Source organism: Lactuca serriola, chromosome 4, assembly GCF_051521515.1.
Source record: "Lactuca serriola cultivar US96UC23 chromosome 4, Lser_US96UC23_V15, whole genome shotgun sequence".
In the NCBI taxonomy this organism is placed as follows: domain Eukaryota; kingdom Viridiplantae; phylum Streptophyta; class Magnoliopsida; order Asterales; family Asteraceae; genus Lactuca; species Lactuca serriola.
The window spans coordinates 192,098,546-192,125,671 of record NC_136411.1 but is presented as its reverse complement, the minus strand read 5'-3'; the positions used below and the strand labels follow the sequence as shown (position 1 = coordinate 192,125,671).

The following is a 27,126-nucleotide window of genomic DNA, read 5'->3' as shown; positions in this document are numbered from 1 at the left end:
TACCTGCTAACCATGCTTAAAGCAAAGGCTACATCAGGTCGAGTACACGTCATAGCATACATGATCGATCCTACAGCTGAAGCATAAGGTAGTCGACTCATTTCTGCTATCTCAGCCTCAGTACTAGGGCTTTGTGTCTTACTCAATCTGGCATTACTCTGAATGGGTAACTCACCTTTCTTGGAGTTATGCATGTTGAATCTTTTCAGCACCTTATCCAAGTAGGTACTCTGACTAAGTCCAATTAGTCTTTTACTCCTGTCTCTCAAAATCCTTATCCCTAGGATATAGGCAGCTTCACCAAGGTCCTTCATAGCGAAACACTTCCCAAGCCAGGACTTTACTTCCTGCAGGTTGGGATGTTATTTCCTATGAGTAGTATGTCATCCACATACAGTACCAAAAAACTGACTATACTCCCACTAGCCTTGATATAGACACAAGATTCATCTTCACTCCTTGAAAAGCCAAATTCCTTGACCTTCTCATCAAAGCAAAGATTCCATCTGCGAGGTGCCTGTTTCAGTCCATAAATGGATTTCTCGAGTTTACACACTCTATTGGGGTACTCTGTACTGACAAAACCCTCTGGCTGAACCATGTAAACATCCTCAGCCAACTTTCCATTAAGGAAAGCAGTTTTGACATCCATTTGCCATATTTCATAGTCATGAAATGCAACAATGGCTAACAGGACCCTAATAGACTTTATCTTGGCCACTGGTGAAAAGGTTTCATCATAATCAACTCCCAGAGTTTGAGAATAACTTTTTGCAACCAGTCGTGCCTTATAAGTGTGTACATTACCATCCATGTCGGTCTTCTTCTTGAAGATCCATTTGCACCCCACTGTCTTACGACCTGGTACATTTTCAACCAAGTTCCAAACTTGATTGTCATACATGGATTGTATCTCGCTATCCATTGCCTCTTTCCACTTGGCAGCCTCAGGGCCTGCCATGGCTTCCGTGTAGCTGTTAGGTTCATCCAGACCTACTAGTGTCTCATCACTAATAAGTGTCTCACCTTCCGCAGTAATATGAAAACCATAGTAATGCTCAGGTGCATTCCTAACTCTCGTGGAACGCCTCAGTGGTACAGGCTCGTCAACTGGCTCAACAGGAGTTTCCTCCTCAAGTTGAGGGCTAGTGTTTGAAGTTCCTTCACCGCTTGACTCTTGAATTTCTTCAAGATCAATTTGCCTCCCACTGTCTCCTTGACTTATAAATTCTCTCTCTCGAAAGACTCCTCTTCTTGCTACAAAGACCACATTGTCACTAGGTCTGTAGAAGAGGTAACCAAAGGATTGTTGTGGGTAGCCGATGAAAATACACCTCTCGCTTCGAGGTTCGAGCTTATCATGAGTCTCACGTCTCACGAAAGCCTCACAACCCCAAATCTTGATGTGGTCTAGTTTAGGTACTTTACCAGTCCACATCTCGTGAGGAGTTTTTGGCAACTTTCTTTGTAGGGACTAGATTAAGAATATGGGCGGCAGTCTCTAAGGCATACCCCCAGAATGAGATTGGTAGCGTAGCTCGACTCATCATGGAACGAACCATATCCAACAAGGTTCGATTACGCCTCTCAGCTACACCATTCAACTGTGGTGTCCTGGGAGGTGTCAATTGTGAGATAATCCCACATTCCCTAAGATAGTCGAGGAACTCTGAACTAAGATACTTACCTCCTCGATCGGATCGAAGCATCTTAATGTTCCTGCCCAATTGATTCTCGACTTCCTGTTTAAATTCCTTAAACTTCTCGAAAGTCTCTGACTTATGCTTGATTAAGTAGACATATCCATATCTACTGTAATCATCAGTGAAAGTCAAATAATAACGATTAGCATCCCTTGTGGCATGTTTGAATGGTCCACACACATCCGTGTGTACAAGGTCCAACAAACCTTCACCCCTCTCACATGAGCCTGTGAAGGGTGACTTTGTCATTTTTCCAAGTAAGCATGATTCGCAACTATCATCTGACTTTAGGTCAAACGACTCCAAGACTCCATCCTTTTGGAGTTGGCCTATGCGCTTCTTGCTTATATGTCCAAGACGACAATGCCATAACGATGCTTTATCCAAGTTATTATTATTAGTAGAATCAATACACAAAACATTATTTCCTGAATTATCTACAACAGATACAGCTTCATACACACCATCACAGGGTAATGCTCTACAATAAAAAACATTATTAAAGAAAGCATCAATAGAACCAACTTCATTATTAAATGAAAAGGTAAACCCTTGTTTGTACAAAGCATGAAAGGAAATAATATTTCTTGCCATTCCTGGCGAATAACAACATTTATTCAAATCTAAAGTAAACCCACTACTTAGCGATAAAGTATAAACTCCAATCTTGGTGACAGGTAAAGCTTTCCTATTCCCCATGATCAAGTTTATCCTTCCTTGCTCCACATTCTCACTTCTTCTTAATCCCTGCAAGTCACAACAAATATGAATACCACAACCGGTATCAAGGACCCAAGATTTAGAATGGGGTGAGTTATTAGATAAGATAGTGTAAATACCTGCGTGGTTGGGTTTAACTTTCCCATCCTTCACATCCTGCTGGTATTTTGGGCAGTTCCGCTTCCAATGAGACTTTTCATGGCAATAGAAGCATTCAGCCTCTTTTGGGTCAGAAGAAGGAGTGATGAAACCTTTCTTGGTTCCACTTGAAGAAGAGCCATCAAGGGTCCGAACCTTGGTACCCTTCGAAGAGCTCTTTCTCTTCCTCCCTCGTCTTTTCCCGATTGCCAAAACTGGAGTTGAGTTTGGAGTGGGAGTGATAGCAACCGACTTCCCCTTAAGACCTGTTTCTGCGGTCTTGAGAAGTCCCTGAAGTTTGCTGAGTGTGACCTCTTCCTTATTCATGTGATATGTCATGCGAAATTGATCATAGCACGATGGTAAGGAGTGCAAAATGATATCTATTGCAAGCTCCTCAGGGAAGTTCACATTAAGCTTCAGCAACCGATCCACATACCTTTGCATTTTCTGCATGTGGCTCGTGACGGATTCCCCGTCCTTCATCATGGTTGTTATCATGGAGCAGATGATCTCATACCTCTCTTGTCGTGCACTCTGATGGTATCTTTCCATCAAATCTTGGTGCATTTCATAAGGGTAGAAATCCTCATAAGACTTTTGGAGTTCAGCTGTCATTGTGGCTAACATGATGCAAGCCACCTTGGTAGCATCTCTTTCATGAGTATGAAAGTCAGCGATCTCCTGGGGAGTTGCAGTGGTCTCATTAATTTCCTTAAGCTCCTTGTCAAGGACGTATTCTTTGTCCTCGTAGCGGGTAATCATCCTGATGTTTCTGATCCACTCATTGAAGTTGGATCCATCAAAGGTAACTTTCCCACACAAGCTCATAAGAGTAAAGGAGCTATTAGGATTAGAGCCAGAAGCAGCATTGTTTGAAGACATCTGAAAAGAAGAGAACAAGATTAGTTTAGATATAAGAGAGTCCTTAATAAAACACCCAAATGTAATATTAAGGCTAGGATCCAATCACAATATAATATAACTTAGAAGAGGTATGCCGTAATCTAAGCTATACCATATTTGAAAGGTAGGTGAATGACGATTCACCAATTTCCACCACGAAAACCAAAACATTTAAGTATTAGGTTTTTGATTGGTTCTTAGAAATTCCTAGATTCTTTGAGATTCAATGAACTTTTCAAAGGCATGTTTCAATCTCGAGTGTGCCCTCCAAGTTTTGTGACTGGGATGCCGAGGATCACAAAACGAGGTGTGAAGTAACCATGCAAATCACTTGGTACCCTTTAAAGTTTATCACTCAATCGATGTGCCGGTAAACCACACACGCTCCATCGATACTATAATAAACCCTAAGTCACCCTTTACCTACCTTGTTAAGTCCAAGTTAGTGTGCCGGTTAACCACACACGCTCCACCAACGACTCAATCAAAGTGTAAAGTGTAATTTCATGGATTAGCACCTTATTCACATTTTTCCTAAAGTAACTAAGATTGGGAATTTACTAAAACATTTAGTTACTTTATAATATTCATCATACTTTGAATGAGAATTTATAAGTCCTTGTCTTACCCGTTCGGCTAACGACCCTCCACCAGTCAAGCAAGCGGTGGGTGAGAATAGACACCCATTAAGTCACCATTTTATAGGCAACAACCTTATACCCACCTTATAGACCGGCTTCGTGAATGAGGCGTACTAGCGGTAAGACGACTTTGTTCTTATACATACATATATATATATATATATACATATATATATATATATAATTATTAAATCATCATAATATAAGTATAAGGGTTGAATTTTAACTTTTAAAATTCTAGGGGTTGGAACTAAAGTTTAACTTAACTTTACTTGTTCCAAAACTTGAGGGCAAGTTTTGTAAACTTTCAAAACTTTTCATTTCTTGTAACTTATGAGTTTAATAGAGTAATAAAATGAGGACTTTTCATTTTTCTAACTCTTGTGTTCTTTTAATGATTTTTTTAATCCAAGAGACTTTTGGTTTTCCATAACTTGAGGACAAGTTATGGACTCCATTAAAACACATTATGATCAAGAATTAAACTACCACATAGGTTACAAATAATTCCTATGATCATCTAAACTTCATAAGAACAAGAACATGAATATGAACACTTTCAAGAATCAAAATCACATTAAACTTTGTAATTTTGATAACTAGTTGTTGTAAATGAATTAGCAAAAACATTACACCAGCTAAAATAAGTTTTCAAGTACCAAAACAGTTTAGGGTAATGTTTCCAATCCATTTCCAGCAACTAAAGTCGAAAATCTGCACTCTGTCGACCCTACTCGCCGAGTGCATGAACCTACTCGCCGAGTAGGTTGAAGATACACATGAACTCGCCGAGTCCCCCCCATGGACTCGCCGAGTCCATTCGTCAGACAGCAAGTTTTCGACTTTTTTCCAACTTTTAATTACAAGTATCAAACAAACAGACCTAGGCTCTGATACCACTGATGGGTTTTGAGCATTCTAACACTTCCTAAGTGTACATGCAACCCTAATAAACCTTGGATCTATGTTTGTCTAAGATACATGTAAATAATTATTTTTCCAAGGTTTATATCCTAACTAGCATGGCATGGGGAACATGAATCAAATCAGCTAGTAGATATACTTACCTTGTAGTTGTAGTTGATTGCTTGGAGTTCTAGAGCCTAGCACCAATAATGTGGATGCCTCAAATGAAAGTCACAAATCACCACAAAACTTGGAACTTTGAGAGAATAGTATTTGCTATCTTGAAATTGCCCTCACCTCAACAAGTGTCAACTAGTCTTCACTAGATACAACTAGTCTTATTTCAAGAGCCAAAGCCTCCTTTATATAGTGTGGTGGATTAGGGTTACATCCATGTAAACCCTAATACCCATGTCTCTTCATTTCCATGAGATCCATGGGTTAAAGCTCCATGGAGAATCCATGGACTTTTCCATCCAAGCCTAGCCCATTCCAAATGAGCATTAGCCCACACAATATAAATATAGAAGCCCATATTTAATTAGTAATATCTTTGATCACTAAATTAATCCTAGATTAATTATAGATCACTACTAATTAAATAATATGATCTTATATTAATATATTAGAACTTATAATATATTAATAAATCATAACTTGTACTATTCTCAAATATTATCCATAAATTGTTCGGGTGAAGTGCAACCCAAATGGACCATGCCGGGTCGGGTCAACTACATACCAAATATAGTTATGGACTTAGACACATATCCAACAATTCACGGCGTGGAAACTCGCCGAACAGTACACCCGTAACTATGTGATTGTGACACATAGTAAGGGTAATGGTATCCTTGGGTACTAGGATATTCACAGCGTGGAAACTCACCGAACAGTACACTTGTAACTATATGATTGTGACACACAGTAAGGGTAATGGTATCCTTGGGTACTAGGATATTCACGGCGTGGAAACTCATCGAACAATACACCCGTAACTATGTGATTGTGACACACAGTAAGGGTAATGGTATCCTTGGGTACTAGGATATTCACGGCGTGGAAACTCGCAGAACAATACACCCGTAACTATGTGATTGTGACACACAGTAAGGGTAATGGTATCCTTGGGTACTAGGATATTCACGGTGTGGAAACTCGCCGAACAGTACAACCGTAACCATCTTCTGATGTGCATTTTCCCTACTGTAGTTGACAGCCTTGGGTGCGGGATGGTAAGTCCTGTAGTGTATATAATAGAGTCTACTCATACAATATATAATATTATCTAAGCATATAGAATCTATGTAATCGTATCTATGTACAAGTATCCATGCAATAGTATCTCTACAAACAACATGTTTTTGTATAGACTCATGAATGAAATGACTCTGGTGTGATTCCTTGTACTAGGAATGGCAAGTAGTATCTCTTAACTATACCTATTATAGTTACTAGTAATGTACGAGTATAATTGGAAGTATACCTTTGCTACCCAAAGGTACTGAATTGACTGATGGAACTTTTATGACTATATATGTATACATGATATATAACTGATATTTAGATGACCTTCGGGAGGATAACCGATACCCATCAAACCACATCCCAACGAGGAAAAGGAATCAAGGTGAGCTAGCAGTTCTAAGTCCTTTAAACATTACTTATATAACCATACATATGTAGGCATTTATTTAACAATATAAAAGTATAAAAGAAGTTTTGTGAAAACCTTTGAAAAGTTTAATAACAAAGAAAAGATCACTTGATGTCAGTTTGTAAAATGATTTGAAAACGGTTTGATAAGACAGTTTAAGTGAAGAAAACCTTTTGTAATGTAAATGAATATAAACTATACCTATTATAGCTTATCAAAATGTTTGTTTGTGGTGTATTATCGTAATGAAACTCCCATTTGTATAAATGTACCCTTTTTGTATGAGTGTGTTATGTAAAGTATCATAAACTATACCTATTATAGTTTATCAAAACAAGGGTAGTAGAGGTAATGTACGCAAACTATACTTAACATAGTTTATTCAAATGTTTGTATGTAATGGATGTACTTTGATTATAACAATTTGTTATCTTTTATATTATATATATATATATATATATATATATATATATATATATATATATATATATCAAAATCCATTTATTAACTGATGCATGTCTATCCACTAAGACAAAATGTCATTTATTTGCAATAACATATATTCACATAAAGATATACACCTTGCTCGACATGTTACAAGGTGAAATGAAATTGATAGCATTTTTCTGCTTGTTAACATTTTCTATTACTGTTCTTAAAAAATTCATATAAAATTCATAACAGGTCCAAAACTGAATCCATAAATTCTGAGTGCTCACAAAATGTGTCTAGTTTGTTCATCATTTTTATTATGATTTTTAGAAGTCTTTAACTTGTGTTAAAATGTTCATCTTCACAGACTTGTCCGGATTTGTTTCTGAAATGATAGACAGTTTTGTAAAAATCACCATAAATCGTAGAAAAATCGTATGGTGATGTGCAAGAAGTCATTTTAAAGGTATGAACCTGAACTATTTGCACCTAATACAGTTTTGAAAACTAAAATGTTTAAGCTGACCAAAACAGTCTGTGAATGGAGATGAACTTTTCTAATGAAGGCTATTGAATGAGTTTGGTTTGTGTTCTTGTTGTTTTAACTTGTATTCCCCCCCCCCCCCCCCCCCATAAAAACTTAAGAAAACATGAAAAAGTAGGGGTATGAACTCACATTGAGTGATTTCAGTAGATGGATGATGGAGAAAAGAAGTGTTCAACTCAAGAACACTTGGGAGATGCTTGAAGATTTGAGGAGCTAACAACAAATATGACGATATTTGTGTAAGCAATCTATGATTTGGATGAAGGATAGTAGAATATCTAAGTGTAGGAGGAAGCTACTTACCAAATATGGAGGAAAAATCTAAGATCAGCCCTTGAATCTCGAATTTTTAGAGAGAGGAAGTGAGAGAGAAAATATGTTTGATCTTTGGTGGAAGAATGAGAAAATGAGAGAAGTGTGAGGAGAGAGGAGAGTTTTGTAGCCTTTGACCAATTGTGTGGTTGGAAAAAGATGGGAAAAGTACAATGAAGTGACTAGGTATGGGCTGATGGTGAATAGTGACATGGAGTGGGTATGGAGGTTGCTTGTGTCATAGATTAAAGCAAAGTCAACACTCCACCAATAATATCCCACCCACTCTTCTTGGATAACGATTATACCCTAAAAACATGATTAATTGGGAAATAAGGGGTTCTATATATTAAAATATGATTTTGGGTGAAAACCCCGTGTTAAAATAATTAAAAACGGACTTAAAACGCAAAACTAGTCGTAAACCGGGTGAAAATGGTGAACCTGTGAGGCTTCTCGCATTGGCGAACTGAAGGTGGCAAGTTTCGGTCCTAAGGAGGTGGGGACCGAAGTGGCTTGTGGGGCTAGGACCGAAGGGGAGCGAAGGCGAAGTGTCAGGAGCGAACCTGGGCGAGGAGCGAAATAGACCGAGAGGAGGTTCGGTCCGAAGGGACCTTCGGGTTCGGTCCTTGTGGTTTCAGTTCAGCAGCTTCGGGTTCGGTTCTCAGCAGTTCGGTCCCTGAGAGAGGTTTCGGGTCCGAGAGGGTTCGGCCCTCTAGGAGGCGTTTCGGGTCCTTAAGGGTATCTTACCCGTTTTTACCCCGTTTTGAGCGGTTTTTGACCCGATTAAAGGTCGGAATGACCCGAAAGACTATAAAAAGTTAAAGGAACTTTTGAGAGAGATTTGGGAGAGATTTCACACACTTGGAGAGATTTCTTATTCAGAGAGAGATTTGGGAGAGATTTCACATACTTGGAAAGATTTGGGAGAGATTTCACGCACTTTGAGAGATTTCTCATTTAGAGAGAGATTTGGGAGAGATTTCACATACTTGGAGAGATTGCTCAATCAAAGAGAGGTTTGGGAGAGATTTCACACACTTGGAGAGATTTCTCATTTAGAGAGAGATTTGGGAGAGATTTCACATACTTGGAGAGATTTCACACACTTGGAGAGATTTCTCATTAAGAGAGAGATTTGGGAGAGATTTCACATACTTGGTGAGATTTAGGAGAGATTTCACATACTTGAAGAGTATTGGGAGAGATTTCACACACTTGGAGATATTTCTCATTCAGAGAGAGATTTGGGAGAGATTTCACATACTTGGATAGATTTGGGAGAGATTTCTTTTGTGACCTTTTTGAGTGTTTGGCTTCGTATTTTAAGGTTCGTAAACCTCGTTAAGTCTTGTTATGACTATCATATGCCCTCGAGGGTTAAGGAATAATGTTTTATCGAGTAGTTTCATCATTTGCCCTAATTAGGGTTTAGAGTTTCCGAACACGTGAAAACTCTAAGTGATACTTTGCATTAAGAATGCGAGTTTTTTAATAAGAAACACAATGAAAACCCTAGTACACAAGTGTTAAATGAGTTGACAGGTTTCACTTGTTGACTTTAGTTGACTTTGACTTGACCGAGAATTGACGGTTGTCACACCCTAAGACATCTAGAGCGTTTGTGAGGAAGAAGAGGCCATTTTTGATCCTTGTGTGGGTGTTTTTGCAAGAAGAAGGTGGCCAAGGCAAGAGGGAACTGAAGAGGGTGCTATTTTGTGGATTTCAGAGTCTAGGGACTTCATATTGAGGTATATATACAATCCTTCTTCAGTTTTGGTGTTAATCTTTGAGAGTTAGGGTTTCTAGCCCCTTTAGAGTATGGATTGTGGAGCAAATGGTCCCTTCTTGTGTTGAGACTTTGGATCTGGATCCAAAGAGGTCCAGAGACCTTAACTCCTTGATCTTTATGGGTGTCATTGGGAGTTATGAGCTTGGGGTGGCATTTTGTGGCCATTTCTTCAAATAGAGCCATTAGGTCTTTGCATGGGCATCAAGATCCAGACTTTACGTGTTTATATTGCTTAAGGAGGCCAGAACTATGGGTTAGAGGAACGGATCTGACCTTAGGAAGTTATTTGAGTTTGAGCATGGCATGAACTCGACTAGTCCAAGAACAGACTCGGCGAGTAGGATAGGTTTCCCCCATGAATCACACAGTTGGTGACTCGCTGAGTTGGGGAAATGACTCGCTGAGTCATTGGGGATTTTGAGGACTTGAGTTCATGACTGAACTCGCTGAGTCACAATTGTGCACTCGGCGAGTCTGGTCAAAGGGTTGACTGTTGACTTTTGTTGACTTTTAGGGTATAGTCAACAATTGGCCTTGTGAACTGTTTGAAGGGTAAAATGGTCTTTTAGCCTTCTTAGAGGACGAGTGAGGATTTAGTCTAGCCTAGAGATGCCGTTATTCATTGAGATGGTCGTTTATGTGTTTAGGCAGAGGCTAGATCAGTGTTACGTGAGCGAGATATTACCGAGACATCCGAGGTGAGTCTTCTCACTATACTTTACCTTGAGTGGTACTTAGAGTATGTGACAGAGTTATTGTATGCTATTTATGTGATGTGTTGCACTACATTATTTCTATGTGATTTATGTCGTGTGTATATCAGAGTATGTCAGAGTTAGAACCGGAAGGTTCATAGAGCTAGGACCAGAGGGTCCACAGAGTTAGGGCCTAAGGGCCTGCAGAGTTATAGCCTCGAGTGGCTATTTAAGTGTTATGTGTGGTATTTTGGGGAATTCACTAAGCTTCGTACTTACAGTGTTTGGTGTTATGTGTTTCAGGTACTAGTGAGGATCGCGGGAAGGCGCCGGCATAATCAGTACACACACGCGAGCGGAGTTTTATTGATATGTTATGATCTTGGGATTTTATTTATGTGGAATTTAAGAACAATGTGTTTTATAATATTGTGAATCGAATCATTTTAAAAATGAGAAAATTTGTTTGAAATTTTACGGCGTTACAAAAATCACTGACATGATAAACATATGAAGCTCATCATCACTATGTCTAGTATCAGAGCTTGAATCAGACCCAAAACCAGAACCACCTTCATGATGATTCATCATCACCATTCTAAAAAAGCAACAGAAGGGTTAAAACATTCTCATGAACTCCTCACACTACAAGCTTCTTAAAATCTTCATGATTTTCCTTAATTCGAGTACGGATCCTTTGCTTTCAGTAGTATGAGACCATACTACCTTCCATACATATTTGTGCTTTCCTTAATAATCATCCAAAATTTCCTAAGCCACTCCCATATGACTACCTCACACGGGCTACTTCGCTAGACAATGCACACAACATACTAAAGATACTTCCTAGTCTCTCCTAGGATTCCACTCTCCATGCGTGCCGAACGGGTTACTGATGACACCTACAATCACCTAATGAATGCAGATCGTACATAATTTCAATAAGATAGACATTCGAATAAATTTCTCTACCATAAAGCATTTATCAAACAAAAACAATCAATACGGTTGAATCAAACATTCTAAGGTCATTTAGTCTTAACTATGTACCACCCTAGTGTATTCATCAAATAATTTCCAGTATCAGCATAAACTCTAAAGCACCTAACCACATAACATGCATATAAAGGCATCTCTCCTAATAAGGATTATTTCATGCATCCCTGAGCAGATCGTTAGTCGTATACTAGGATGCAATTCATATAACAACATACTAAAACATAAAATTCATGTGACGGTATTTTGGAAAAATCACTTACTTGAGCTCGACTACTTGCATGCATCACACCCCTTTGTTTATAAAAAAACATTTTTAGAAAAAAAAATAATTTTCTTTAAAATATTTTATTGATCCTCACTTAGAGTTCATACATAACAAAAAAATGTGCCCAAATCCCTCAAACTAAGGCTCTGATACCAACTTGTAACGTCCAAAAAATAGTAATAATTTTTTTTAAAAAACATCAAAATCGTACAACCATTTGTTTAAAAACCAATTAGATTAAAATGTATTTTTCAAACATCTGAGTAATATAATAAAAATCGGTGTGGAAAAGCGATCAGGGGATGTTATGCACTCAAGTCGGGCTTATCCCTTTGGAACTGGAAGTACCTAAAAATGTTAAAACCACAAACCGTAAGCATAAAGCTTAGTGAGTCCCTCAAAATACCACATACCTTACAAAGGGCCTAGCCTGACATACAAATGGGCCTAGCCCTAAATATCCCCGGCCAAGTCCAACATGCAAATTGCCCAACCCAATACATCAAAGGGCCCATCCCAATATACACATGGAAGAGTCACAAAGACAACTAGCATGCTACACAGTATAGTGCAAAAACTCACATGTCTCACATAATCAGCTAAACCACAACTCAAAACCCCGTAAAATATGTTACAACACTCTAATAAAAAATATATAAGATCCAACTTAGTCTACACACTAGAACAAGCAATATTGACCAAAAGTTAACGGTCAAAGTCAAAGTCAATAACCAATAATATCAACCAATGAGCCTCACGACGTGACCAGCCCTTGGTCACGTCATCAGAACACACTCAACCCGATTCTAACTTGTCTCGATCCAACTCAGCCAACTCGGTCATGGACAACCCATTTAATAAGCATCACGATATGAACCTTCTCTGGTCACATCATGAGCACAATAGGACAAAATAGTCGTGGAACCCTCCATCGTTACGTGGTAACATCCTCTATGTCACGGCGTGACCGTAGTCTGAGGCAACCACTTAATGTTTTGAGCCCTTAACCATTAAGTCTTCAACTCCAACTTTCCAGAAAGCTATTAGGGACTCCAAAGGTTCAAACTTAATGGTTTGAGCCCTATACAACAAACATGAACCAACCCTCAATCTACTACTCAAAATACCCCAAATGACCTAAGGTCAAACTTGGTCAACGTCAAAAGTCAACATCCAGCCCGAGTACCCCAGCGTACCGGCTCTACGCCTAGCGTAGAGCCCAAGATGGCAATTACGAGCGGAAATGAGGCTATACGTTGCGTAGCAAAAATTACAGCCCATGTAATAAGATGTTTTCCAACTTTTCCCATTAAGTGCTTAATACAAAAAGTTAACCATCCAAATATTAGGTTCCTAATAACTCTATAATGGATAATATTTTCAACTTTATCCATTAGGATGGTCCAAACAACCAAGATCTAGTCTTTAAGTCTCAATAGGACCAAAAATGCTTCATTCCCAACTTAATTCATTAACTCCAAGTCTCCAGCCTTTAGATCTAAATCGATATTATATTTAGATGGATAAAGTTTCCAACTTTATCCATAACAAGGCCACAAACTTTTAAGATCTAAACTTTATGCACTAAAATGACCAAAAATGCTAACACGACTTGCATGGCTTAATAAACAAGAACCAGAACCCAACTTTCCAAGTCCAATAAATCCCAAGAGTATTCCATATAGCTCAAAAGGTTTTGGAGTTTTTCCAACTCCCAAAACACAAGTTCAAGGGACCAAAAAGTGGCAATTATGAAAAATAACTTGATCGATGAAACCAATGAGCAAGTTAGAAGCTTTTTTACTCATAATGGTTTAGGAATGATGTAACCTTGTTGGATCTATACTTGAATCCTTCTTCTATACACTTTGCCACCACCTTGGTCTTCAAGATTCAACCTTCCAATTAATAAGCTCACAAATGATGTCAAGGGTCAAAAACAAGTAAGAGGAGGCTAAGGTTTCTAAAGAAATGATCTTAGGTGATGGGGTTTGGTTATGAAAGGGCTTCCTATAAATTACAGCCCTTAAATAGGGCTCAAAACAAAAGAATTGGGGTTTTACTTTGCGGTGATTATGCCCTACGTACCATAAATTACACCATGCATAGTTCATTAAACCCGCGTCCAACAATTCAACATTTATGCCCTACATAACTTTTAGTTACGCCATATGTAGAGGCTACGCCATGCATAACTTTCCTATGCCTTGCGTAGGACAAAACCCCCAATTTCCACTTCAACTTCAAATAACCATAACTTCTTTGTTTCAACTTAGTTTTTGGCATTCTTTATATGCACAAAAGGTATCGACGAGCCTAATAATCCTATCTAGTTACCTTTGGCTTAACACATGTCAAAGTAAAATCGTAATCCATGCTAGAATCCCAATATATAACTTTTCCCATATTACACTTTTCTCTGAAATGTAATTCGAGGGTTTTAAACACTTAACAAAGAATTATCATCATCCGATAGAGTCTAAGCTCTAGTCCCTTGAAGTCCAAGACCTTTACACAATCCAATTACGACCTGTTATCCTGATAAAAGAAGCATTCAAAAGTAGGTGTTACAACTCTCTCCCACTTAAATTAGATTTCGATATCGAAATCCGACTCAATTAAAATACTAAGTGCACTAACACAATCCATATGAATCTTCCAACCCCTTTGTATAACCACCGCATCCAAACTAAACTCAAGATACCACACAGAGCCCAAATGATGTCAACAACAATCCAAAGCACTTGAAAGTATTCACATGCAACAACCATCTCCCGCTCCCCCAATTGTACGACCCTACTCATAGCGAACTACTCAACTAGGAAATAATACGGTACTTAATTGAAGCAATTGCTAATTATTGAAAAGAGATAATAGCATCACTTAAATAAATAAATTGTAAAATATTATCTAAATAACTATAGAAATTACTAAATGATCATCAGGTAAATATTGATATGTTTTTATACATGTTAGATGATGAGACGATAAAGAGAATTTAATATTTGCGCTTAGTATAATGATGAAATGAAGAGGAATATTTTGCCTCCTATGCCAAATCCTAATTCCCATAAATAGTTTGCATGGACAGTTGTCAACAATTTCACCGTTATTGCTGGTGGCACTACAGATAAGTATCCCATAAACAAGAAATTGATCAATAATAATGAAATTTTCAAATTTATGTTGGATACATTAGTAACCTATCTTTTTTTTTTTAAATATTTAGAATTTAGATATTTAATTATCACATTATAACCTCAATTGAATCTTAATTTGTTGTTTTGGCTTTGTGAAATTTTGTATTTACAGAAATGACCGGTTGTTGGGAAGCTTCTTTTTTATGTGAAAACAACATTGATGGGATTCTGGGATGGACGATTATATTTACTTCATGACAAAAAGATAGAGCACAAAACAAAACTCATCATAGTTTCATTTGTTTTGGAATTTATTCTTCAAAATTGTTTAAATGACCATTAAAAGGGTTGTTTTCCTATTTTTGTAATATCTACTCTTAAGAGTAATCAAGTTTTACATATAAATGCATTATGTTGACCTATTGAAAAATAAAACAAAACCCTTCTTGACCCATGCAAAGCATGGGTCCTTCCCTATTTGAAATATTGAATAACAAACTGTAAGGTGGGCCTATGCTAGTCAAATCTGACCCATAAGCCCATCCATAACCACTAGCAAGGATTTGTAATTTTGTATCACTATGACTATCACATCAAAATTTTCATAACAAAAGGCTCGCAAACAAACAATTGAAAATACGTTACATTCTAAAAAGCAGACAGAAAACTTTTATAATTACTTGACCAAGCTATAAACAACAATTCACATTTAGAGACAAAGTGTAACATTCAAACAAACAAATTCCTTTCACTTCACATTATCAACACAATTGTAACAAAAGCCAAAAAGTTGAAAACACAACAAAGTTAAAACTTCAGAGATAAAAAGCTATTGGCCATGAAAAAACACAAAAGCACTGGTTACAATATACAACGGGGATATATAAATATATACAACTTAAAACAAAAGCCGAATCCACAATCCTTTAGCAAATAACTCCTCTAAATCCCGATAAGCAAACCCCTTTCAATCCACAGAAACAAAATGAAAGAATATTATGGAGTATGGACTTCATGAACTCAAACTATAACGGATTGACCGGTCAACCCATCCTCAAGTCTCAATGATCCATCCTTCATCAAGTTAACACTTATGCTCTTGAATCTCTCTCTCGAGTATTGTCGTGATGCCTTCCTCCAATCTGTTCCCGCTTTCATCATTGCCACGAATTCATCGTAACTAATTTGACCATCCTAAGAACCACGTTTGACCAACCGTTAGAAGTCAAAAAAAAAATGTTAGATTACGGAGTGTTTGGTTGCGTGGAATGTTTCGAATGAATGGAATCTATCAAAAGAATTGGAATCTAAGAACATGTTTGGTTGGTGAATTCTAAAGGAATTGGAATCTCGAACTCCATTCCATGGCGTCTTCGGTTACCAATATAACAAAATTGATCACTTTGAAAGAATCCTAGGGAACCGAATTCCGTCCATTTGGCAACCAAACACGCCATGCGATGGAATCTCAAATTCTAACTATGTTGGATTCCTCCACTTTTTATAAATCAATCATGCAAGTAGTATACTAGCCCAAAAATTTCTACATCAACTTAAATCCATCACAATTCACATTTTCTATCCATGTAGGACAAGTTATCACACATACCTTATCCGTATCAACTTCTTTCATGATCTCATTAAGTACGTCCATGTCTGCTTGACCCGACTCATCTGCCAACACTTGTTCTAGCTCATTAAGCTCGATAAAACCACTTCCATCTTTATCAAAAAACATAAACGCTCTACGAAAATGCTCATCATTCTCCATCTTTTGCAAGTGAATTGTCACTGCTACAAACTCTCCATATTCAAGTACTCCATTGCCATCAACATCAGCCTTACAAATGAAAAAACGAGATACATTTTAGCACCAAATCTTAATATTCCACTACATTATTCGTATATATACAAATTCGGTAAAGAATATATACCACGTCCATGAGCAATTTGATCTCAGGTTCAGCCAATTGGGATCCAACTTTCTTTAATCCGGCCCGGAGTTCATCAAATGTAACTTTACCATCACCATCCGAGTCCATTAATGTAAACATGTCTTTAATAACTTCGACTTCTTCGATTGACAAATGTTCTGCAATCACCTACACCATCCAATGAACAAAACAAGATGTCACACATAAAGACAGATGTGACTGTGTCTAGCTGATGTGGATGAGATTAGACTCGACTCTGTGAGTCTTAGATTCTCTCTCGAACATATAAAAGATAAATAAGATTGTGTCTAGCTGATGTGGATGAGATTAGACTCAACTCTATGAGTCTTAGATCCTCTCTCCAACATATATAAAGACAGATGAGACTGTGTCTAGCTGATGTGGATGAGATTAGACTCGACTCGACTCTGTGAGTCTTAGATCCTCTCTCCAACATATATAGAGACAGATGAGACTGAGTCTAGCTGATGTGGGACCCTGACATTAAATAACCTTCAAGAACAATGTGCGCTTACCCTCAATGCTTTCTTTTTGAACCGATTCATCACGGAGAATTGCTTGAGCCTCGTCCTCACAATATCTCCCAATGGAACATTTGAAGCTTTCTTCTCGTTCACGATCCATGGATGTTCTACAAGAAAGGAGAAAACATCAGATAAAGTTATGTTAACCTTGAATTTGATGGTCAAACGGTCAAACGAACAAACATTACAAACTTACCTAAAACTTGTTGGGAAGTTAACCGTTTCTTGGGATCCGGTTCTAACATCTGCTTAACAAGACTTTTAGCATTTTCAGAAATTTGAGGCCACGGTTCCCTCTTGAAATCAATAACACCTCGTAGAATTGACAACGCGACACCTTGTTCCGTTTCTAAAATCAAACGAAAAACGATCAACAAAAATTAGCAAATCACAAAATTGAATCTTATTTTTGTGTTCTTAGTATTATTAATACCTGCCCAAAAGGGAGGGACCCCACATAACAATATATAAAGAATAACCCCAGCACTCCATATATCAACCTCTGGTCCATAATTTCGCCTTAGAACTTCAGGCGCCATGTAGTATGGACTACCCACAATTTCTGAAAATTTCTGACCTGAAAATAAAGGAAGTATACAAAAAGTCAAATAGTCAACTCTGAAGCCATAGAATATTCCAAAGCTATGTCTTCATCACAAGTTTTGATTCAGAAAATCCGGGTGCACCATGGATCGAACCCATGACTTGTTGGTCAAAAAGTAGCAGCTTGTCAGTGACTTGGTCTTGCCCCAAATTACGTCTTCTTACTTTGACTAATTTTATATGAAAACGACATCGAAATGGAATCTAACCAATCAAAACCACCTAATCCATCATCATTCAGATCCTTTTCGAAAATACTTGATCACATCAAACTTTTAGGGCTCTGATTTGGGAATTTTGGAATAAATATAATCAAATCAAAGAATTAAGGAGAGATCAAGATCTCGGAGTTAGATCTGAAGATTTGAACACCCAATTGATAAAGATTGAAACTTTAGGTTCTTAAGATGCGATTTGATATAATTCGACACTAACCCAGAAAAAATAAATTGGGATTATTGAAGTAGTTAAAGGAACTGTAATTAAGAACAAATATGAAATACCTGGCTTGAAGAATACAGAAAGTCCGAAATCGATGGCTTTTAAAGGAGAATTTTCTTTCTTATTAGCAAACAAAAAGTTCTCCGGCTTCAAGTCTCGATGAATTACCCCATGTTCATGGCACATCTTCACCACCTCCGCCACCGTCTTCGCGATTCCGGCCGCCGCACGTTCGCTATAATGCCCTCTAGCAACGATTCTGTCAAACAGCTCTCCACCCTCGCACAGCTCCATCACCAAATGAACAGCTTCATGATCCTCATATGTAGCACGAAGCTTCACTATATTTGGGTGCTCCGGCAAGGTTGACATAATCGCAACCTCTCGCCGGACGTCCTCCACGTCGACGGCGGTTCGGAGTTTTTTCTTGGAGATTGATTTACACGCGAAAGCTTGTTTTGTTTCTCTATCGGTGCAGAGGTACGTGACTCCAAACTCTCCCCGACCCAGCTCCCGGCCAAGTATGTACTTGTCGGAAATTCGGGTCCGGTGGTGGGCGAGTTGTCCGAAGTCATTCAAAACCCGGATCGGTACCGGAGATTCGGCGTATGGATTGGGTCTTTGTTTGAAGTTCTTTTTCTTGCCCGGTGGAGTCGGAGGTGGCTGGTAGTGTTGGGGTTTCGGATTATCGGGTCTTAGACAGGTGGTGCAGTTGCCCATGGTGGTGGTAGGTTTTAATGGCAACCGTCGTGGTGGTGGTGGTGGTTGGGAAATATAGTTATGATCGCCGGAAAATCAAGATTTGAAGAGCCGGGCATTTCACGGCATATGGAAAATGAGACCGAAGGAAAGACGCGGGGTAAGGGAAGGAAAAGGAAGTTTTCTTTTAGCTTAAAGTCAAATATATTGTTCTATTATATTTATTAATAATTATAATAATAGAATTTACAAAATTATTCTATTCATTTTATTATATTAACCATGTTTCTATTTTATATTTTTGTAATTTATAGTATCGTATAACGCCTCTGTCATAAAAGAAAGTTCTATATTTTTTATTGAATTATTTTACAAGCATGATTTGTTGATTATAAAAAATTTTAATTGTCTATAATCTTTATTTTGGTAATAAGAATAACTTTTTTAGATTTAGTAATTTTAATTTTAATTAATAAATTTACTTATTTTTTGCTTACTGTGGATAAATGTTTGGCCAGTATTAATATATTTTCCTGAATTATAAAGTAAATAGAATATTCTAATCTCTAACAGAAATAATAAAATAAATGTAAGAATATAGTTGCATTTATCCCTTGAAATTTGAACATAAAAAATTAAAAATCATTTTAAAATAAATATTATATACATTGTTTAGGAATAGTTATAATATCAATCTTGTTTAGTAATAGTTAAACATTTTTTTAATAGTTTTTAGCTTCTAAGAAAATTTTCAAAAGAAATTGTTTGACGATAGGAGCTTATAGTTTTTAATTTAAACAAAAAACTTGAAATTCTAAATCCACTTCGAGTAGCATTTAACAAAACAAAATTATATTTTTGCAAATTAACTTAGGTGTTGTTTGTTTTTGTAAAAAAAATATCTTCTAACCGTTTATTGTTATGCGTTGCAGCACACACACAACATTTTTCGTTTCGCAGCAGTTTGTTTTTTAAAAGTCTTCAACATAAAAAAACATTTGTGTGTGTTATGCACTTGTTTTTGTCTCTTTAAACCACTTCTGACCTAAAACCTAAAAAAACGGGCCCAACATAAAAAAAAAAAAAAAAACAAAACAACACAAAACCCTGCTTTCTTGTTTCCCCTCATCGAATCCGTCGCGCCTACCTTCTCCATTAAACCTTCAATTTGCAGCTTCCTTCTCCATTCAACCTTCGATTCGCTACCTCACATCGACACAACACTGTCGTTGAGCAGACCAGCCTTCGTCGTCGCCGTCTCAGCCTCCCTTTGTTGTCGCCATCCTCATGAACAAGTATGTTTCCTTTCCTAGAATCAGCTTTTAAAATTGATTGTATCCTTCTAAAATCAATTTTCCTTATTAATCTCTGTTGATTCTGATTAATCGATTGCTAGATTCTGATTAATCTTTTCCTGAAATTGATTGTTCACGAACTATCATTTGAGTTGTGTTGTGGTGGGATGTGGATACTAATCAGAACATGAAATCGATGTTGTATTTTTTTTTTCCTATTTTGTTAAAATTGCAGTTGGGTATGTATGTGAATTTCGTGTATAATCTAAAGGCTACCTAGGTTGTATTGAAAAGTATGTTTTTTTTTTCTGATTTCTATGTGGTTGTTGCAATAATCGAATTTGTTTTTATTTTCTAATTTATTATGTAATTGTTGCTGACAGCATGTATACATAACATGATTTAGAGCCTTTTTCATTTTCCTCTATGTTTGACAATCTTATGGTGCTTGATAATCTTATGGCCAAGATTCCAACAAGAATCAAGAAACCAATGGAAGCCCACAGGAGAAACCTATGAACAAATAACACATGGAAAAAGAACAAGAACAAGAAGAATAGGAGTAAAGGTTTTAGCTTTGAAAGATTCCATTGTTGTGTTTAGGAGTTCCTATCATATTGTTCATGTAATCAAATGTTTTAGGTACCGTTTTTGTGAATAAGAACCTTTTCAACCTATTTATGAAATTAATCAAATTCTTGAAAAGTAGATCGGTCCAGTAGCCCATTAATATATACTTTGTTGTATGAATTTTATTTCAATGTTATGACTAGAATTATTAAAAATCCGGTATTGAAAAACTTTTTTCAGTTTGTAAATTAGTTTATTAAAATTTCAGTTAACTGCAGCAGTCTGCATATGTTAAAAAACAAACATGCTTCTTATTACAGACTGCAGTCATTTGGTCCACCTCTTTTGCTACAAAGGTTTGCAGAGGTGGTCTGCAGACTTCATGAATTTTCGCTTGAAAAAAACAAACAACTCCTTAATTTCCTTTTTAAAATTATGTTTCAAATTTATATTTTACAAAGATGTCATTTTATGTAGTTTTACATGTTTTAAAAACATAAAATTACTTTTGTTGAATATTCATATACAAATTAAAACTATAGTCTTCAAATTAGTTTGGTCAAACACAACATAATGTTAATATTTCGATAAAATCTTCAATACAAAAACTACTATTATACCCAAAGGCCATACATTCCCGCATAACATGTGCTAAAAAATAACATTTAAATGTTTGACATACATGAATTGTTCGGCACTTCTAATAGAATATAGCTTGAAATCAGGATCTGAAATCACTTAAGGGGCTCTTGAGGCAGCCTCTTAATTGTAAAATTAGGAGGCAATTAAGAGGCAGCCTCTTAAACTTTCAGATTCAGTGTGTTTGGTTACATATAAATAAAAGCCTCTTAATCTTTTAAAGACCTCTTAGAGTTTCATAAATGAATGTGTATCTAAATAAAAAAAGACTAACATTTCCCTCTTTTTCCCTCCTACGCACGCCTCGGAAAAAACACACCCACCTTTCACTGGATCATCCTCTGGTCTCCTCCTACCTCCGACCAAATCCAGCGCCTCTCACTTCCACCATCGTCGACATCGTAGGACTACACTATCAGAAATTAAGATACAAACTTGAAAAATACAAAGAAAATGATATATATGATTATGTTATTGAAGATTAAAAAAACACACAGACAATGAGGGCTAACATGGTTCACTTGATCGATTTGATCAAGCTATGTCCACAGACAAACTAGAGATATTTTTTGATATTGAAATGGTATACAAAATTGTATTTATTATGGTTATTTGGAAAGTTTCGTAGAGTTTGGAGGTCATATGAGGAGAACACCTAAAGGGGTAAATATTGTAACATCCTAAATTCCAGAATAAAATTTTCAATTTTAAAATATAATAATCATCTTTTATTATTATTAGCAACCTTGGGACTATCAATAGTCTTATGGGCTCACAACAGCCCTATGGGTAATCGGCAACCTCGTGGGTTATCAACAACCCCATAGACTATCAGCAGTCCTAGAGTTATTAGCAACTTATATACATATATAACAACAATAAGCATATAAGACTCAACTAGTCTATCATGCACACCACCATGACATAGGTAATACAATGAGAAGACTGACCTGAATGAAGAGTTGAAATCCAATATTCAAACTTCCAAAGAATCAGCTACACGAACTTCCTAACCCAATCACAAGCTAAAACTCAGACTATAGCTTAACACCTCTTAAAGTTTGACCAATAGTCAAACTAGTCAAAAGGTCAACAGTCAACGGTCAAAGTTAACAGCCAAAAGTCAAACACAACAATCACCACGTCATGCCCATGCACCTGCCACGACGTGGAAATCCCTCAACAAAACAGTCGCGAAGAATCCACTCACAATGTCGTGGTAAGCAGGTTGCCACGTCGTGGGAACTGTCCAAAAACCACTTAATAGATAAAGCCCTTAATCCATTAAGCCACACACTCATCTCTTCCAAAACACTTCCAAATGTTCATAATCTTCATAAAAACTTTTACTTTATGGACATGCATGTCCAATGCATGTCTTGACTTGTTTAGGTCAAAAATGATGAAAATAAAGTCAAAGCCTTATATTAGGAACCAAAACTCATCCAAACTTCACATCTAGCACACCAAACCTCAAAAAGACCCCAAGGATACATAAACCAACTTTATGGAATCCAATTACTCATACTACCCCAAACATGAGAAACAAAGCATAAAAGCCTAGCTCTAGATTCATGACACAAAAAGATTAGAACTTGAGGACTTACAATGGTCTAGAATATGTGCTCCAAGGTGGTGAGGGAACTTGTTTGTTGAATCCATGTACCAAGAACACCTTCTTCTTCTCCAAGGCATCAAAAACAACACCAAAAGCTCACAAATGGATGAAAGAGGAGAGGGAAGGCTCAAAGTGGTGAAAGGGGATGTAACACCGTAAAAATTAAGACAATTTTTCATTTTTTAAAACCAAGTCATTCATAATCATTTTCAAGAAAACATTGTATCAGCATTATCTCATTACAAATCCCAAGATCAAATCATAATAAATTCCACGGGTGTGGGTGTGTGTACAGATCATGCCGGTGCCTTCCCGCAATCATCGCTGGTACTTGAGACACATAACACAAAACACTGTAAGCATAAATGCTTAGTGAGCTCCCCAAAATACCACATAAACACATATCAGCCACTCAAGGCTGTAACTCTGTTGACCCTCTGGTCGAATATCTCTGTGGGACCCTCTTGGTCCCATAACTCTGTGAACCCACCGGTCCTAACTCTGTAACTCTGAATCATGCATATCACATATCACAATAAATCACAACACATAATAACATGCAAATACACTGGCATATAACTCTAAAATACTCTGTCACATAATTCCGTTACCACACTAGATAAAGTATAGTGAGAAGACTCACCTCAGATGTCTCGGTAAATCTCTGAATATGATATAGCCTCCGCCTAATCACATAAAGTAAATACTCTCATAAATATAACTATAGTCAACCCTCTCTTAGCACCCTCAGAAGGGTAAACGACCATTTTACCCCTCTTTTGGCTTAAAGGCCACATTGTTGACCAAACCCTAAAAGTCAACAAAAGTCAATGGTCAAACTTTGACTCGACTCGTCGAGTGAACTTGGGCGACTCGGCGAGTCTACACGTGTCCACTAATTCTTTAGTCCCGCTTGGCACGTCGAGTTCCTCCCCTTGCTCGACGAGTCACACCTGGCATGAATCGCGGGGCCACCCCGACTCAACTCGCCGAGTCTTAAGAACAACTCGGCGAGTTCCGCCTTGAACTCCAGTCCTCTAATCCCCCTCTGACTCACTGAGTGATTTACGGGAAACCCTAACCCTACCCGCCGAGTCTGATCTTTGGACTTGGCGAGTTCATGCCATGCACAAACTCCATTGACCTCCTGAGGTCAGATCTGTTCCTTAAATCCATAGATCTGACCTTCCCAAGCATGATAATCACGTAAAGTTCAGACCTTGACACTCATATAGCATCTAGACGGTCTCACTTGGGTGATTTAGCCCCAAAAATAACCTCCTAAGTTCATGGCTCCCAAAATAACCCATAAAGCTCCAAGGGTTAAGGTCTCTGGACCTCTTTGAGTCCAGATCCAAAGCATAAACTCGAGAAAGGACCAATTGCTCCACATATCCATTCTCTAAGGGGGTTAGAAAACCCTAACTCTAAGAGTCAACAACAAATCTGAAGAAGGTCCGAATAAATACCTCAAGATGAAGTCTCTGAACTCTGAAATCACCAGAATCGCTCCTCCTTCAGCCTCCTCTTGCCTTGGTCACCTCCTTCTTGCAATCACACCAACAAAATGATCAAAAGTGGTCTCTCCTTCCTCACAAACGCTCTAGATCTCTTAGGGTTTCTCTCTGGGGTTTGGTAGCCGCAAATGACGGCCCTAAGGGCCTTTAAATAGGTCCCAAACCCAGGAAATTAGGGTTTCATTAAACAGCGTGGACTCACCGAGTCCACTCATGAACTCGCCGAGTCCAGCTGTGAACCCAGATAAGAATCCGCGACCATACTCAACGAGTCTAAGCACCAACTCGCCGAGTCCCCTCCCAACCTTCAAAAATAAAGGAATAAAATAATATACCTGGGAATCCGGGTGTTACAAGGGAGGCTATGGTTTCATTTAGGAAGGATGAAGGCTGAAGAGGATGCCCTAACCTTGAAGTTAGAGACTTTAAATAGGGAAGAAACCTAAAAGATCATGGGCTTCGGCTACCACAACCACCATGTCGTGGAACACTACATGCCATGTTGTGGTGCTTATTGGAAAGGTGCAATCAGAAGAAACCTTGCCACGTCGTGCATATCCATACACCACGTCATGGAAAATAATTATCCTTAAAAACCAAACCTTGACTCCTTGAGATCACTACTGATGCATCCTACAAAACGAGTGTTACAACTCTCCCTACTTAAATTATATTTTTTTCTCGATATATTTCCTTCAACTTACTCTTGCAACACCCTCCAAAGCCCTTGTAGTTTTTGTTTATGAGTCCACTCCTTGCTTACACAAGCCGATGCCATTTTAAATGCCAGAATCCGTAGCTACAACGCATAGATTTCCAAAACCCGATGCACATGCGAAACCCGATCGGAATTCCTAAAAGTCAAATCCACATCCGCTACAGCACTAAAACAATGCTCTATACAGACACTTCCTTGAAACCCAAAGGTTGATTCGATTATTAGCGATAAATACGCGACTTGATGAAGAACGAATTTCAACACATGACGACTAATCAATATCAAAAAGAGCTAACTCCCTTGTTCATAACTTGAAAACTCCAAGGTCATATATGTCTTTCAGTAATGCAAGGTCATCCTCATACATCAACCATGCCAACCAAAAACTCATAAATCTGATCCAACTAAGACCTCCTCGACATTACGTCATCCCACTGCTAACTAAAATAGAATCCACTACCAACTGTTGAGGCTGACAATCTGGCATGCAGTTGTAAGGGTAAAATATAACTAAGCAAGTGTTAAGCTAGCCCACACATCCACTCGGTTCTAAAAGTACTTCTTCTAAACATGGAAATAACTAAGCAAACAACAACAGGTTTGATAAGCCTATCCCAAGTTAAGAAATCAAGACCAAAAGACCATAATTACACACTTGACTTCTAGATAAGTCAAAACTAACCAACTGCTCCTACGAGCGTAACCTTGGTCAATACAAAATCTCGCATGGCATTCAAGCGCCCAAAACAACTCATGTGCACAACCATCGGCCAAGACATCCAAGTGACTTATAACCACCCGCATCTAGGGGTGAGCACGGATAGTGGGTACCCGCTTTTGGAGCTGAAACCACCTCGGAACCGGAACCGAGGTCACTGGTCACGGATCTTAAAAATAGGAACCGCCAAGGACCGGGTTCCGATTCCAGTTCTCATTTTTTCGGAACCGTTACCTGTTGGGTATCCGTTGGAACCGCCTTTATGACCGAATATGGTTTATTATTATTATTATTATTATTATTATTATTATTATATATATATATATATATATATATATATAATACTCTTTAGTTTTTGATGTAGTAAACTAACTTAAACATTTTTGGTATTTGGTATTAAAGTTTATTTTATCTGATGCGTATTTTGTATTAGGTTTATTTTATTCTAATGTGTCTACATAAACTCTGTTAATAACAATTTTCCTTCCAAATGCTAAATTTTTGAAACGACAGTATTGGTTACATGAACTAAGATTTCAGAGGATATCACACCCAAGTCAAAAAAAAAAAAAAAAAAAAAAAAAAAAAAAAAACATGAAATAAGCAATTCGGAAATATTATATTCATTAGATATGTTGTTATTGTCGATAACGACTCACCAAAGCTATATCTTTCAAACGTAGTTTACAATTAAGATCAAGAAAACATTTATTAAAATGTATCTTATATCTTTAAACATTCCTACAACAAAGGAATACAAAAGAGAAGATTGGAAGTTTACTTGTTGGAGAAAACTCATCCCACATTGACACCCTTATGGTTTCTTATACATAAGTTCTCCTATATAAAATAAGTGACATATATATATATATATATATATATATATATATATATATATATATATATATATATATATATATATATATATATATGGAAAAGTTCAATAGAGAACCATAATTATTGGTTCTTCAAGGAA

At 37.4% G+C, this 27,126-nt stretch overlaps 1 protein-coding gene across 1 annotated transcript; it reads right to left on the bottom strand.

Moving 5' to 3' along the window:
* Positions 1-15,576: 15,576 nt before the first annotated feature.
* On the bottom strand, positions 15,577-19,264 carry LOC145103093 (calcium-dependent protein kinase 10-like). Its single transcript, XM_079040633.1, has 7 exons — positions 18,439-19,264; positions 17,766-17,909; positions 17,529-17,681; positions 17,324-17,439; positions 16,788-16,955; positions 16,463-16,693; positions 15,577-16,047 (listed from the first exon to the last, which is right to left on the bottom strand). The coding sequence occupies exons 1-7, from the start codon at positions 19,094-19,096 to the stop codon at positions 15,874-15,876; spliced, it is 1,644 nt and encodes a 547-aa protein (XP_078896759.1). The 5' UTR covers positions 19,097-19,264; the 3' UTR covers positions 15,577-15,873.
* Between the last annotated feature and the right edge of the window lie 7,862 nt (positions 19,265-27,126).